Below are 16,513 nucleotides of genomic sequence, written 5' to 3'. Positions count from 1 at the left end.
GTCAACATTAATTAATTATATTGCTAGGATGCCTACCGAAAGTACCAAGAGCTAGCACAGAAAAAAAAGAAAAAGAAAAAAAAAAGCAAGTATTTACCAGCTAAGATGGTGGAACTAACATCACCAGCTAAACCTTTCTTTATCAAGATAACATAGGCTTTTAAAGTAACTCTGTAGTTGTTGTCATTGAAAACACTTAATTTAATTATTCCAATTACACAGAGAATTACAAAAAAAAGAAGAACATTATGAATTAATTAATTGTCAGCAGAGGCAGAATATAAAATTCAGAAAGGCAATGAAATCAAGTTTGTGCGCAATGCAGAGAAGGAGATAAAAGGCACGAACTTGCGCAAACAAATTATACTTGAAGCACGCACCTTATAACAAAGCCTTTGTAAATGCAAAATGAGCTAAAAGATTAGTTATTTCTAAGAAATATTAGCATGGGAGATATAGGCTTTGCAGGGATGGTTGATCGTAGCGAAAGGAAAAGAAAGTGAAAGTGATGGCTAACTCATGAACGAATTAAAATATCACAGGTTGGGCTGCTGATGGGAAATAATCATAAATATGGCACAATAAAAAAAGCTTGCCATAACAGAACAAAAGTTTTGAAAAGACAGCCATGTAAACAAATAAAAACAAAAAGGCAAACCACCCTTGGCTGTCAAGCTCAGACAAAAAAGGTATCCATATGCATAAATAAAAGGAAAAAAAAAAACGATATAAATTGAATCTTTGGTATTTTTAAAATTTAATTTCATCCTTCTTGAAGCACCTAAATATGAAAGGGAATGTAAATTTAAAGTTAATTTAAATAAATATTGAATCAATTTATATAAAAAAAATGCAAGGATTTTATTAGATTTTTAATAGGTTAAATTAATTTTATTAAAAACTTACTTCCCAAGCTTTCAAATCGACATGACAATAATTTATTCATATGGAAAATGTCTTTATACATGCAAATTAACTTTATTAAGTTTAAAAGTCAAAGTTTGAAGATTTCTTGAAAAACTAATATTGTTCCTTTTTTATAGAAGAAAGTAGTTATTATATTACTTAATTATAGATTGTCTACTTTGAAAAATGACTCTTTTTTTTTCTAATAAAAAAGAACTAGTAGGAAGGTGGGTATTAGGTTTTTTTTTTTATCTGACAAAAAAGAAAGAGAGAGGTGAATGAGGTGAGGGCTAGAAAGAAAATAAAAAACTCACCTTTTGTCTATACCAAAAATTATATTTTCATCTTTTTTCTTCTTTAGTTTTTCGATAGTTATACAAGACTGAGTTATTTTTTTTTAGTTGAAAGGTTATAAAAGCCTTTGAATTTTAAAAAACTGCGAGATTTATTTTATCTTTTTTGTTTAGTTTACATGATAAGTATGAATGTTTTCTATGTTTATTTTTTATGATTGTTAAGTTATTATTCTAACCAATTTATTGCTAAGTTTGCTATCAAAAACCAGAGTTGTGATATTTAACCTGTGAAACAACTAAATTTAATAATTATAGTGGATTTATATTGTTAATATTAGGGAAAAAACATTCAATTAAATCAAGCATTGACTACATATAATTATATTGTCTAGATTTATCACCTTATCTATTTTTTAAGGCTGCCATTAAATTAAATTATTAGCGCAAATATTTGTGGTTTGTTTAATTAATAATTAAGGTTAGTTATACTATGAATTGGTTAACTAACTAATATTAAAAAATATATAAGTATTCAGGATATAAATTAATATATCGTCTTAATGATCATATTTAGTTTTTGGTTGTGGATGTTTACTTGAATAAATCTTCCTCGTTGAATCAACCATTTACTTGTCTATACTATTTTATTTATTTAAATTGCGGTAATTGATTTATGTAACTATAATAATGTAATATTAAGATCTCAAATTGCTTGGATTCCAAATCAACCTGTTGGCCGGAACGGGTTTTATATGTACGTATGATATAAAGCATGGAGAATTGAATATGTTCAAGAATAGTGTAATCATCTGTTTTTCTATTAATGGTGGGTGGATAACTACAACACTTCATTCCATCACCGTATTAAAGTAAATTAAGGTCACTAACAAGTTTTCGTCTAGCAATCAGTACAAGCAGATTTGTCACATTACAAATTTTAACTTCCTTTTAACAACTATATATCTTTTTCTCGATCTAATAGATATATTTGTATTGTTTTCCTCAAAAGTCTTTTTTTATTCAATGACAACGAAATTTAATAAATGATAAGATGCGATAACCATGTACTCGGACGCGACTAGTTATATTCATTTTTTTATTTTTTTTTTGTAAAAACTTTAATCTAGTTATATTCATTTCTAGTAAAATATGTAGTTGCCAGTCACGCACAGTCGGGAGGGCAAGCAGGGGCCAGCCCCCCCCCCCCCCCCCAAGAGATTTTAAATATACAGATGCTAAGAGATTAAAAACAGCTAAACCAATCATTAAACATATATATATATATAAAAAAAGTCATTTCAAAAGACAAAGTACAATGCAATTACAACACAGATTTATATAAAAAGAATTGAACTTTAAAAATAGGTTTTAATCATAAACATCAAAATGAAAACTAGAGATAGAAAAATGCACCTGGAATACAATGGAATTAGGTAATTAAGTGTGAGCTGGAGGTGTTATATTTTTTTATTTTAAAAAGATAGCCTTATTAACATTAAATGTAAATTTATTTTTTATTTTTATTTACTCTTGACCGAAGTGAAAAAAAAAATTATAAGGTTATTATCTTGTGTAGCCTTAATATAAAATCTTACCGCTGATAAAAACACAAATAAAAATACAAATCATGAGTAAAAGTTTTTTACAAAAAAATTGATACAGAGCCACCAATTAATTTATCTTTCATCAAATAAAATAAGATAACTTAAATTTAAAATCTATTTTTGTTTTATTTTGAGATATTTGTTAATAATTTGATGAGGTTTTTTTATATATATAATTTTACCATTTTTGCTCTTTTTTTTTTTTCTCAAATCTGCAGTTCTACCAGTTGTTTTTTGAATTCTTGTTATGGTGATTTTTTTTCTAATTAATTAGATATATTTTATTAGTTTATTTTGATTATGCTTAGATTTTTTTATGTTTTGTTTTAAGCAAAGGTGCCAAAATTATCAATTTTTTCTTACGATATATATTTTGATTTTAGAACATGTCTTCCAATCATGCACCCAATCATCCAAAGTTAAAAAAACATGTCATCAATTACTAATTTATATCAAGGATTGGTTCAAACAAAAAAATCAACAATTTATCCGTTAGTTGACAGGTTGATTCGACTTATTTTTACTCTTCCTATTTCGACAACAACTACTGAACAAGCTTTTTCAGCGATAAAGATTGTTAAAACAAGACTCCACAATTGGATGGAGGATGATTTTCTTGTAAATTATTTGATTGTCTATATAGAAAAAGAAATTGCTGAAAGATTCACAATTGATATGATAATCGATGATTTTTATTTTATGAAAGAATGACGAGCACAATTAAAATAAATATATAAGAATTATTCTTTATTATTTTTTGCTTTATTTCAAAGTTTATCAAACATAAATAATGTTTCGCTTTAACTAATATTTCTTATATATTTTGTATGTTTATATTTGATAGATATAAAGACCAACAACATTAAAGTGATGGATACATTATGAAGATGAAATTAACTTCATTGCTTTAACTCAGTTTGGTATTGCTCCAAACATTTTACATTATAATAAGGTCATTATATGTTTGTAGTAAGCTCTTTGAATAAAACTCAATTATGCAGGTTTTGTTTTACAACTCATGTATAATAAATTAAAAATAAATATTATATCTTGTTATATTAGTTTTGGCCCCCTCTAATAAATAATTTTAGCTTCGTCCTTGCACGCAGTATCGTTAAGTACAATATCGTTAGCATTGTTTGTCAAACTAATTCGAAAAAAACCCTAGCTAAGTGATTGTATTATTAGATTAACTCATGGAAGAACTTCGAGCTAATTATTTTTATTAAAATTGCATTGTTTCGTTCTTTAAAAAAAAAATCCTTTATATATATGCAAGTGAAATAGAGATGATAACATTCACAACCACATGCCCTTATTAAGCAACCAAATTAAGGATTGGCAAAAGTACTGTCATAGTAATATATAGAAATAGGAAAGGAGAGGCTAATTAGGGTTCTTGTTGAGGAAATTGATACACCAATTTAAAGAGAATGTTGTAGGCTAATTAAGAGGTATTGACTGCATAATGGGTTATGCGAATCACGTCTTCCGGCGTTGACGGTGGATGGGTCTTGTTTCTCATTCTCAGCTCCTGGTACTCTTTGTACCGGAAACCTCTATACTTGGGTGCCTCTCCGATGTCTTTCGTAAACTGCTGCAGTGGCTCAACCCACTTGTCTCCGTGCAAGTTATAAAAGAAGGCGTATGAATATCGACTTTTGGATTTTGGCCTCACCACCCTGTGCGTTGCGCTCTTGAAATTATTGTTGCTCAATACCTTAATTTGAGATGTGTCCGGTGCCCAAATTGAGTCAGCAAACAATATTGTAGTTCTTATGAGCATATTATATTTTACATGCAGACGAAAATACGAGAGAACAATAATAGCAAATGATTATTATGATTAATACAGATCTATTATTATTATTACAAATAGGAGAGAACAATAATATGCCCAAATTTATTGATGATTATTATTATTTCAGATCTAGTGCTTTAGTAATTTAACTCTTCTTTTAAAAATTAATTATGATTACAATTAGCAAATGATAACATGAGATTAATTGCAGCCTAAGAATAAAAGTTATATGATTCGAACACGTAATAATTAATTTACCCATGAAAGCTTTAATATCATATTAAATGATTAAATCAACTCAAAAATTTAGTTAGAAAAGGGGGATTTTAGTTAAGAAAAAAAAAAAAGAAAAGGAAAAGGGCATGTTCCTTCGAGAAAGATAGATATATTTTACCTGAATAACATCGCCGACGTTGACTACTAAGGAGCCCCTCGTAGGAATGACTGGAATCCATTTCCCATTTCTGCGAACTTCTAAGCCTCCGGCTTCATCCTGGAAAACAAAAGTGATGCAATTCCCGTCTTCGTGCTCAGTGATTCCGTTGTTTTCAGCTTCGGTTGCAGGGAAATAATGCAAGGCTGCCATGAAATCCCAGCTCCTGTCGCCATTGAATTCCTTGAGGAAGGTGGAAGGGAGACCTAAACACTGGCTTAATATGCTCTCTATAAGCACACCTAGCCTTGTAAAGTAAGCGAATATCTGTTCCAATACCTCCCTGGAAAAATCAATCAGGGAAAAGGAAATGTTAATGCAAAAAATATAACAGGGCAACATTAAAGAAACAATTATGCGAGCAAGCGTGACCTAAAATGAGGAGGGTTTTGTGGGTAGACGTTCAAGTTAGAGCCTGGGGGAAACATCAATAAATACTCGTTCTTGTCTGGCGATTGATCTGGTTGCCTGTTATAACCAGCCGGAAGGGGAGCACCAGAATTAGGAGCACATTTGAGCTTCTCCTCAATCGGCAACGTCTCGAAAAATGTTTTGGAAAGCTCGATGGCTCGCGTCATCAAACCAAGCGGAACACCATGATTCACCACTTGGAAGAATCCATACTCGGAACAAGCTTGACCAATAATTTCTTTGGCTTTCTTCAGGCCATCCTCATCATCTTCTCGGAAGCAAGGTGAGAGATCAACGGTAGGAATGCAAGAGTCGCCCATTTCAAGTTCACCTCAGTTTTACTCGAGCGATTTTCACAAGGGAGTATAGCTAGTAGTACCCAAGTCTGGACTAACTATTCATTAAACTCCCACTTCTGCAATTTCAGTAAGCATAGTTTAAGCAACCAAATAAACAAAATCCGTTGCTTATGCGTGCCACCATAGAAACAAATAGTTCGGACAAACCAGATGACGAGTTCCACGTCGGAATTTGGTGTCGTTTTGCCATTGAGAATCTTAAAATTGTAGATCTTACTTGATTAACGTGCACCGCTTTTGGTAGGATTAAATTTTTTAATGTAAAAACAAAAATTAAGTTTTGTTGATGTGTTTTTTAGCCAAAAAAAATTAAACCTTCTCGTGGCTTGCTTACATAATCTAGTCTACTTGATGGATCTAAAAATAATTTGGATATCTAGTAAAAACATGATTTAACTCAAATAAAAATTAAGATAATATTTTTAAAAAATATTAAGATTTCAACATATTGAATCGATCTGAATCAATTTCAATTAACTTGTCAAATTTATGATCGAAGTCATGAGATAATGATAATATCATATAAAGCAAATCAAAACAAAGTATAAAACTGAATTTCAAATCAACTCAATATTAAAGGGTGAAACAAAAAACAAATCCATTAGAAAAGAGACATAAAAATTAACTTGAGTTAACTTGTCAAATTCATTATCTAAGTCATAAGACCAGGATAACCCATAAAAAGTAAATCAAAATTAATTATAAAGCCTAATTTTCAATTAATCAATTGTTGCAGGTTGAAATTGAAAAAAAAAATTCACAAGAATTCTAATAATTAAAATTTAAAAGAAAACATATATTTATTGAGGTAAAACTTCCTTCATTTAGTTTTCGTTTTTATTTTGATGAAAACATGTCTTTTTATCATAAACATGTTTTTTAAATAAAAAATTTTCATGAACCGAAAAGCAAGTTTCAACCCAAAAAACATATGCCATAATAATTTTTATGTGCATATATTAACAGATAAAATAATAACTAATTTATGAAAACAATATAAAAATAATATATATTTTTTTATTCTAATTGAATATTCACATTTAAGTTTTTTAAAATTGTTTTTTATTCATAAAGTACTTGCAAAAATCACCATAAAAAAACTCAAATCTCATTTAAAATGCATGGAATAATTAAATGATTTTTTAAATATGATTTTAATTATTTATTTTAAAAGGATTTTTTTAAAAATAAAGAGTTAAATGAATGAACCCACGTACACGTTTAGGTTAGAAAGGACATTCGAGACATATCGAGGCATACAAGACAGGCCAACATCCCCATACAAGGTTGCATGATTGAATTTTAGCTAGTGAATAGTTTGCTAAAATTTTAAATTCTTAATAAAGAAAACAAATATATAGTGTATGCACATAATCTAGTTTACTTTATTTAACTAGAAAGGTTACCAAGATGCATGAAGGTCAATTTATTTCATAATAAAGTTAGGACTAACATGTTATTGACATGAAACATATTTTTTAATCTTTAATAAACTGTTAAGAAACTGGTGTGTTGGGTAAATAGTTTATACTATTAATGTTTTATCAAATGTTTTTATATAGGCTGTTTGGAATCAATTTTCTACCATAATTGAGTTTAGATATAATGTGCAATTTGAATTCAATTGATAAATAAGTTGAACTCACACTTTGGAAGAGAGATTCTATAACTAAATTTAAATGCATTTTATTTTCTATATTATTATCATAATCACTTTTATCTTACATTCAAAGATCTCTTAATACTCTAGATATTTCTAACAACAAATAACTCACGTCCTTCAACCATAACATACACCACCATCTCTTTCTACCTCTAATACCATTATGAATAATCCAAAAAAATAAAACCTAAAAGCATTTTCTAATATCTTTTTTTCTCAAGACTACACAAGCCTTAAAATTATGGACAAATTATATATGATGGGATAAGAAGAGAAGAGCATTTTGGTGATGTTGTATGTTATAACTCATTTTTTAGTCATTACCTAAATTCACCATTTTTTCTTTCTAAAATAAAAATAAAATGATAAAATAATAATAGCAAGAAAACTGGTATTTTGACAAAAACAAGCTGAGAAGATTTTTAAATGTAGAAAAACTCAAGCTATAATTTTGAATGGAATCGAGAGCCTAATTGTACTTCATTTTACCTAAAATTGGAAATACAATACAAATTCAACGTCAAGTTACATGATTATTGAACGAATCTACATAAAAAGTAAGTCCAAGAACATAATTAGATTTTTAATATGCCAATTTGACTTAATCATGGACCAAATTAAAGTTTAATTATATTTAAAAATTAATTTGGGTCCAATTGAAGGATTTAATTAGGTCCAAGAACTGAATTATATTTTAAATGGGTCAAATTAATTTTATTAGAGGCTTAATTAGTGAAAATATAAGTTTGAGGGGCCAATTTGAGCTTAATTGAGATGATTAAAATTTTAAGAGACCAAATTTAATTTTTACAAAGTCAATTGGTTCAAATCAGGGGTAAAATCATAAGAAAATCAAAGTTATGGGGTTAATTAAGGGCTAAATTGAAGAAATTTTTAGCCAACGACCATGTTGCAAAAAACACCGAACTATAAGGACTCAATTGATTGAAATTAGAAGTGAAATTGAAGAAAATTAAAAGTTTAATGGTCAATTAAGGGTCAAATTGTATAAATCTAGGACCAAGGTCAAATGTTAAAAAGGCGTTGGAGTCAGGGCTAACATTGAAGTTCAATGAGAGTAAAATTGCATAAAATTAAAAGTTTATGGTCAATTAGTGGTGCAATTGAAAGAAATTAAATGATGGAGGATCAAATTGAACTTTGACAAAAACCCTAAAATGTCCAAAACAGCGTCATTTTGAACAGTAAAAAAAAAGGGACCAAATAATGTGTCGTCTTGTGACTGTTCATCTTTTTCTTCCTTTAAACTAGAAAAAAACTGCTCGAGTGTTCTTCTTTTCTAAGGCATTTAATGTTTCATCTCTCCACTAAATTTGACAAAACTTGCACATAAACAATGACTTGACATCTAACTACACCCCAGTATGGTTCTTTCTGGTCAATTGACACCATAACAGTTATGGTACTACCTTAAAATAGCCAACCCAACCAGCCTTCAAGTGACAAATTTGCCAATTCATGATAATCACTTTAAGCCAATAGTTGGAATCCTTTGGGGCTGAATCAATGACTGAGATTTGACATCATTAAAGATAAAATATCACTCTTTCATCCCCTGTTTCCATTTTTCTTCTCCCTGCCACCTCTTCTTCCTCTTCTTTCATTGTGCCTACGTTATTAATCTCACCACCAACCACACTCTGGTCTTCCCTACAATACTAGGAACAACTCCAACAACCATTTGCCTCCAGCTAAGCAAGGTTGCGCCACCTCCTCCTCTTGTGTTTTTCCCCTCCCTATTCTGGTCATTGCATGATTTTTCATGCAATGACCAGATAATTAACATGGTTGTTGGGTCGAGCTAGCAATCATGCGGTCCTGGACTGGCAGACCCCGACCAGATGGTTGGGCCGAGTCCATCCCAGTCCAATGTAAAAACAAAGGAAGAAGTTGGGTTGTTAGTCGACCCAACCTAGTCGGGTTGGACCCATTCTAGCCCAGTCTCTAGAGAGAGAGAGAGAGAGATAAGCATGTTGGGCCGCCAGTCAACCCAACTAGGCTTGGTTTGACCAAACAAATATATTTAATAATAATATAATGAAAAATTAAGATTTCAAAAAATATTTAATTAAAACATCTTAATTAAATTTAATTCAATTCAGATGATTTTAAACATATTGTTAGTGAAAACTTCTTTTTCATGTTTATGTATTTTGTTCTTTTTCAATAAAGATTTTTTTTATTTGAAGCACCATTTCTTGAAAAAGAACTTCTCATGAATTGAAAAACAAGTTTCATTAAAAAAAAAATCATAAAATTATGCCTTGCTAATATTGATGCAAATGTATGCAAGGATAAAGGAATAATTCATTTAAGTGAATTGTATGAAGAAATAAAAAAAAATGTTTTAATCTCATTGAATATTTATAAGAAATAATTTTTAAAAAACTATGCATATTAGGTTCATATATAATTATTTATAAAGTAATTGTTAATGTCACCATTGAATAAAAAAATCTTATTTGAAAAGCAAGGTATGATTTTAAAAACATAATAATAATAATAATAATTGTCTTATTTAAAATAATTTTTATTTTAGAACCAAAAGGGGCATGCTTGGGTTTTAAAAAAAATCACTCACAAGCCTTTTTTTTTTTTAAGGCCAAGTAACATTTCGACTATTGAAGAAATTTTCGGTCACCTTAAGTGATCAAGGAATTAAGATCCAAGATTTTTGACCACTGAAACCAAAATTTCGACATCTTTTAACATATAAACGCACAAAAAAAAAATCCTATAAACCTTTATAATCAAATTTTCAAGACAAAAACACAATGCAATTAGCCTAAAAACTAAAAATCAAAATAAAACAAACTTTTTAGATCTCAATCTACTTTTTCCAACATCATCTAGCACCCAAACCATCTCCATTGAATTTCTATATTCAAGATGAACTCATTAACAATAAAATAATTGTGTTTTAGTCCTAATTATGGTTAACCGAGAGCTTTCTCTCTCCTTACCTTTTTTCTATGACTTTTCTCTTTTATTCCTCAACAGTTAAGGACTAAAATGCAAAAGAAATAAAGTTTTACAATTGAAATATACAAGTGAAAAACTATCAGGATGAAAGTGTAGAATATCATGCCATTTTAATAGTAAAAATGGAAAATTACAACAATTTTAGCTGTCTCTTTATACCAGTCCCTATTTTTGAATTCTGTTTAACTTAACTCCATAATTATATTTTGTAATATCAATCTTTAATATAATGTAATGTAGGAGTAATTTTTATCATATCGCATATGCGAGAGATTGCAATGTGAAACAAGACCCAATACATCCAACCACTGGAATGACTAAAATAAAAGGAAGTAAAGTATAATGACTGAAGTGCAAATAATGAAAAACTTCATGGCCTAGAAAGGCAAAAAAGCCTATGAACTATCATGTGAATAGTGCAATGAGCATGTAGTTACCTGTATGAATAGTGCAATGCAGGAATATTCCATAGCCGGCTCTTAATGTGTGTTTTTGTTGTTACTTAGTTTATAGATTTAGATTAGTGCTTCATACATGTAGTTTTTCTTGGTGGGGCTGAGTGGTTTTATATTTATACTATAAGAGAATGTAGTTTTATGACAAACAAATAGAGAATTTCTAGCACACAGATTTTCTTTTAGGTTTCCCGTGAAGAAAGTATCATTACATTACCGCTAAATTTCAATATTCGAATTGATATTGTGTTCAATCACTTCTCACTGCTATGCTCAAATTGATATTGCGTGTTCTAACACAGGTCGCTATGCTAAAGAGCCTACCTTTTTCCTGACTATTTCACAAAATTCACTCTCACCGAATTGAACCATTGATATCATATTCCTGGCTTTGCTTCTGATGTGACTTCAAGTGCCATATCCTACAAATGTGAGAAAATACCATCAAAGCGATGGATGACGATACTCAAGACATAGTTCTTTATGGATTATGAAGGTGCAAAGACGATCAAGTCGGGAAACTTCATGAGATTGGAGATGGCAATGTTTGTACACATTTTTTTATTCAAGATTCAAGCTGCCGAGGAGCCACAAGGTCCAAGGATTGCAAAGCTTGGGGAAACAGGCAAATCATGATCACAATGATTCCTATTGGCCTTCCCACTAATTATGAATGAAATAAGAGTAGGATACTGAACATTAAACTTGGTGTTTCAAAGTTATGAGAGTTAGCTACAAGATTTTGCACAGTTCCAATTATGCTAGTCATTAAGTTTAAATGGCATTATAAGATAAGCTATATAGATTTCATAATAATCCCACATCATTAACTTTCTATGATAGGATAAGCTATATAGATTTCTCAACTATCCCACAAACATAACTTTCTACGACAAACAAATATAGGATATTCAAATAGCTTTACACCACAGACATTCTACATTTGACTTGATGAGGTTCACAGCAAAAGGAGTTATAATAAAAGGCTAACATACCACCATCATCTATAAACCTGCATTTCAGGGAGGAAATCATAAAAATAACCCCATACTCAAAAAGGAAGGCCCTGAAACAGGAATACAGTCAGAAAACCACTAACCGACCATGGTACCAGCTAGTTTCCTATGTAGTAGAGGAATCTACCAACAGAAAAGTTAAGAGTGGGTTACCATCCCCAGCACATGACACCAGCAATCCTTTTTTACCACTTTATACAAGGTGTTGACCGAAAAGGAAAGCTGATACAAGTAAACGGAAGAAGTAAAGGAAATCATTTGCCTGTGTCATCATCTTCTTCTTCATCATCGTCATCTTCCTCTTGCCCATCATCCTCCTCTTCAGAGTCATCACCATCTTTCTCCTGCAATTAGGCAAAACACAGGTAATCAGACAACATTTGAAAAATCCTCTTTGGAAATCCTATTACTGATTCCAATAAATTCTCATTCAGTCTGACAGGCTTGATATAATGGTACAAAACTTTTATTTCATTGTGATAAGCAGCAGAATGTCTGTCATATGAAACTTCACATGTATTGTTTAATCTGTCATTAGAACTGCACCTAAACTGGAATCATCTTAAAGGATGGTTTATAGCTAAGAAAGAACAAGCAATAATGTAATGCTTGAACGGTGCCTAAACTTCACATGTATTCTTTAATCAGTCATTAGAGCTGCACCTAAACTGCTATCATCTTTATGGATGGTTTCTAGCTAAGAAAGATCAAGCAATGATGTCATTACTAGGAAAAAGAATACAGCATCCCTGATATGTACAGCCATAACAAACCCTGAAGAATGAATTTAAGATCCCACCAGCAACCCTTTCTTTCAACAGGATCAAAAAAATCTTTAAATAACTAAATATGTTTTACACAATTGGAATTTGTTGATGCCCAAAGTGAGTCAGCCTGCATTAAAGCACTATGGAAAACCAAATCCCTGCTATTCAGATTTCAGATTTCTTCAGTAACTTCACTTTTGTCGAAGGTCTCATTTTCATGCAATTGTAAATTGATTTGTATATCAATCCAAAAACATCATTGAATTTTGGTTTCATGTTTAGTCAAGTTTTGCTAAAAGACTTTCTATCAAGTTCATACTTCTGCAGAACTAGTATCTTCCATCTATTTTAGTTTCAATATCTTCACATCCAACAAGCCATCAAGAAAACCATCAAATGAACTTTCCAATTACCAACAATGAAATAATGAAAAAAAAATGCATGCCCTCAGCTGAAATGGAAGGAAAAACACCAGAAACGTTATAACATTCACAAAACATAATAAAATAGGATCCATTTACCCCTTCATCGGCTTCATCCCCATCAAAGTCCTCTTCATCAGGATCCTACATTGGAGAATTAGGAAAGTTACACTTGCTTTCAAGCTTCATTTTCAAGAAAAAAAGGGAGGAAAAGGACTTAACAAATAAATCAATTACAATGTTAAAATATGAGAGTGGATTGGGCCATAAATCCTCCTTAATGATCTCTGCAACCTGCAGTTATTTTATTATGTAAGAGATAGCAACAGCTTCAGTAAACCTATTTCGTAAAGAAGAAAAATATCCATAATGCTTATACCAAGGAATAAAACTCTATTACTTTGTAAGCTACAGGTTCAACTTACCTCATCCTGCATGTCATCAATCATGCCTTTTGGCTGAGTGTTACTAAACCAGCTAAAGAAGCTGCATTTAAGCAGGTGAATTTGAAGGTGAGGCACAAAATACAAAATATTACAAAGAACAGATTTGGAAAAACAATAGGCAATATACTAAAGTTAAACAATGATATAAAAGCCATCCTGCAAGCACAAATTGTACTCCACTTAAAACTAAAACAAGCATACATCATAACACTATTACTAAAACAAAGATCAAATTGGCCCTTCACACACTCATCAAATGGAAAGACATCATAAGTTGGTCGAACAGGAAAATGCGCACCATGACCAGTGACAATCAAACAATAATGGGTAAACTTCATTTTCACCATTATACATTAATCAATGTTCCTCTTCTACACCTATAGTTTAAAATTCTCTGAAGCTACCCTTCCAATTTCAAAAATAATCCCAATTTTATCTTCTATCCATTACATAGCCTACTTTTTTTTATTTTGGTTTTGAAGTAATTTTTTTTCTTACTTTTTAAGTGCTTACAAGGAGATTATTGCAGTTATAGGGATCTAACAAGAAAAATGAGAGAAATTAAGAAAAACCAAAATAAACAATGAACAAAACAGAGCTTGTTGTAAGTTATTTAATAGTTAAAGACAAATTTGAATATATATAAGGGTAAAATTTGGATATTCTACACTATGGAGGTAGAAGTGGAGCACTAATGAATCTATAAAGCAAAATTATAGTTTACCCAACAATAAATCATGTTTCAAACGAAGAAAAATTGAAATTATTGTTTGCATAATGAGATTTTTTTAATGTTTCCCTTATTTGTACTAGTACAGATGATATTTATAAAGATAAGAAAAGAACCATTGGAACACGAGAACCAGCTTTGGAGTCAGGAAATAAGAGAAAAAGTAAACAGGTTGAGAAAATAAACCTTTCATCAGCCAAAAGCCTCTTGTTCCCTTTATTTTCATGACTAACTCCATTTGGAAGACCCTTCACATTTTAGAAATGCAATTAAATAAAAAAAAAAACAAAACAGAATATACAATTTAGAAACCTGTTATGAAATGACAAGAAGAAGTTACCATGCCCTCTTTCCAGCTGATTGGTGTGGCAGTAATCTCTGTTGTTCCTTCATCATGGAAGGCAAAAGATTTTATAAGCTTTGTCTCTTCAAAGTAAGGGTTGGGTTCAAAGTTCTGCAAATGATAAAAAAAAAGAATCAAGAACTATTCAATCAATCCTACAACAAAAAAAAAGATGTCAATTAATTCTATTCAAACAAAGAAAAGACAGTAGAATCAGTTATTCGTGCAAAACTGTACAAGCAGGGGGCAGAGAATAAACTTACAAATGTTATTGAATAACCAGATTTAACATCTTTTGAATCCTCCACTTCCAACGAACTTAAAAATTTGAACATCTACCAAAATACAAGGGAATCAAATTTACTACACAGACAGGCAGCTAAGGGAAGGGAACAAATGAAAGTGTACAAGTTAATAGTCAGATCATACAGGAACAAAACCAAACCTTTTGATCCTCTTCACTCAGAAGAATACCTAGAGCAGGATGGCTTAAAAACTGCAGGGAACCACAAACAATTAGATGTAATGATGAACTCTGTTTCAGAGAAGGCAGGGGCATATTATAATAGCAGTTAAAAATTATATATTTTGATAAAAAAGCAGATGAGAACAGATTGCTAACCGCAGTCAACCAGAAGTCAGGTATCGACTTGATGATCTCATTCCGCTTATCATACACTGGCTTGCGTATCTCATTATACTTTTGCTCTACTTCCAAAACCTTATCACTTGCCTCTTCATTAATCTATGAACACCGAAAAACCAATGCATAGTTCAAGGTATAAAGTAGCAACAAACACAGACAAATAAGGAAAAAAATTATACAAGCGTCAATAAATAAATAAATAATCAGACAGTGAACAAACAAGGCATATCATTCAGAAGGGCAACGTTCCCAACATACTGTACACATAATCCTACTTCAATCATGATTTAAACATAATCCTCCTTCCTGATTATGTTTTTTGTTATTAAACTTGCATTAGCTATTGGTTTTCTGGAACAAGTATCCATCATCACATAACCAGATACTTATAACTGGAATTAAACAACTTAAGCAATCATTTAGCATAGCAAATCAGCACATCCAGGTATCTGACAGCATAAACCCAGAATGGATAACCTGAGTCTGATTTTCAGTATATATATAGGACAAAATGTACAAAACAAAACATTATGCAAAGCAATTGGACTCTACCAAACCAGAAAAAAAAATCTCAAATTTCATACAAATATATATGACATTGAAAGCGCATACACCAAAACATGCAAAGTTTACACTACCTTTTCGAGATCGTCTTGGATCTCCTGGAGCTTCTCGATAGTGAGAATGAGTTCTTCATCGATTTGGTTATTGTCCTCCTCGCCTTTCTCCGCTACCTTCAACTTCTTACCCTTGTTGTCTGCCACCATTTTCTCTATCCACCAAAACCCCTAAACCTCTCTCCCCTTCTCCCTCTCTCTCACTCTTTGTTTATGCTGTTGATGACTGTCTAAAACCCTAGTGCTTTTAACCTCCTTGTCTTGCTTTCCCTTTTTTCTTTTGTTTCTATTTTTTTTATTCCCTGCTTTTTCCCGTCATAGTGCGAACAAAAGTGTTAGGGTTTTGCGAGTTTGAATCCGCTGTGGAGTCAATTGTAGAGGTTGGGAGTGTTTATTTTGGTAGAAAAATTATTTTTTAAAATATTTTTTATTTAAAAAAAATAATAAATTGATTTTTATAGGCTTATTTTTATGATTTTGATGTAATTATATTAAAAATATAAAAAATATTGTGTAAATATATTTTTAATTGAAAAGTACCCTATATTTAATTTATAAACACACATTACATAAATAACCAGTAAATAACTTGTAT

At 30.8% G+C, this 16,513-nt stretch overlaps 2 protein-coding genes across 3 annotated transcripts; both read right to left on the bottom strand.

Annotated features, from left to right (window-relative positions):
* Positions 1–4,092: 4,092 nt before the first annotated feature.
* On the bottom strand, positions 4,093–5,885 carry LOC118028996 (flavonol synthase/flavanone 3-hydroxylase). Its single transcript, XM_035032753.2, has 3 exons — positions 5,413–5,885; positions 5,002–5,323; positions 4,093–4,526 (listed from the first exon to the last, which is right to left on the bottom strand). Exons 1-3 carry the CDS (start codon positions 5,769–5,771, stop codon positions 4,254–4,256), a joined length of 954 nt encoding a protein of 317 aa, XP_034888644.1. The 5' UTR covers positions 5,772–5,885; the 3' UTR covers positions 4,093–4,253.
* Positions 5,886–11,789: 5,904 nt separating this feature from the next.
* Positions 11,790–16,291, bottom strand: LOC118028997 (NAP1-related protein 2). Of its 2 annotated transcripts, none has more exons than XM_035032754.2 (10): positions 15,940–16,291; positions 15,278–15,400; positions 15,101–15,151; positions 14,919–14,990; positions 14,653–14,766; positions 14,499–14,560; positions 13,562–13,622; positions 13,359–13,430; positions 13,236–13,280; positions 11,790–12,291 (listed from the first exon to the last, which is right to left on the bottom strand). In XM_035032754.2, the coding sequence occupies exons 1-10, from the start codon at positions 16,066–16,068 to the stop codon at positions 12,202–12,204; spliced, it is 819 nt and encodes a 272-aa protein (XP_034888645.1). In that variant the 5' UTR covers positions 16,069–16,291; the 3' UTR covers positions 11,790–12,201. The 2 variants fall into 2 exon arrangements, with proteins under 2 accessions (XP_034888645.1, XP_034888646.1); XM_035032755.2 differs by having other exon boundaries at positions 13,374–13,430; positions 15,940–16,290.
* Positions 16,292–16,513: the final 222 nt, after the last annotated feature.

This window comes from Populus alba, chromosome 12 (assembly GCF_005239225.2).
Source record: "Populus alba chromosome 12, ASM523922v2, whole genome shotgun sequence".
NCBI classification, from domain to species: Eukaryota; Viridiplantae; Streptophyta; class Magnoliopsida; order Malpighiales; family Salicaceae; genus Populus; species Populus alba.
This window is presented reverse-complemented; position numbering and strand designations above follow the sequence as displayed.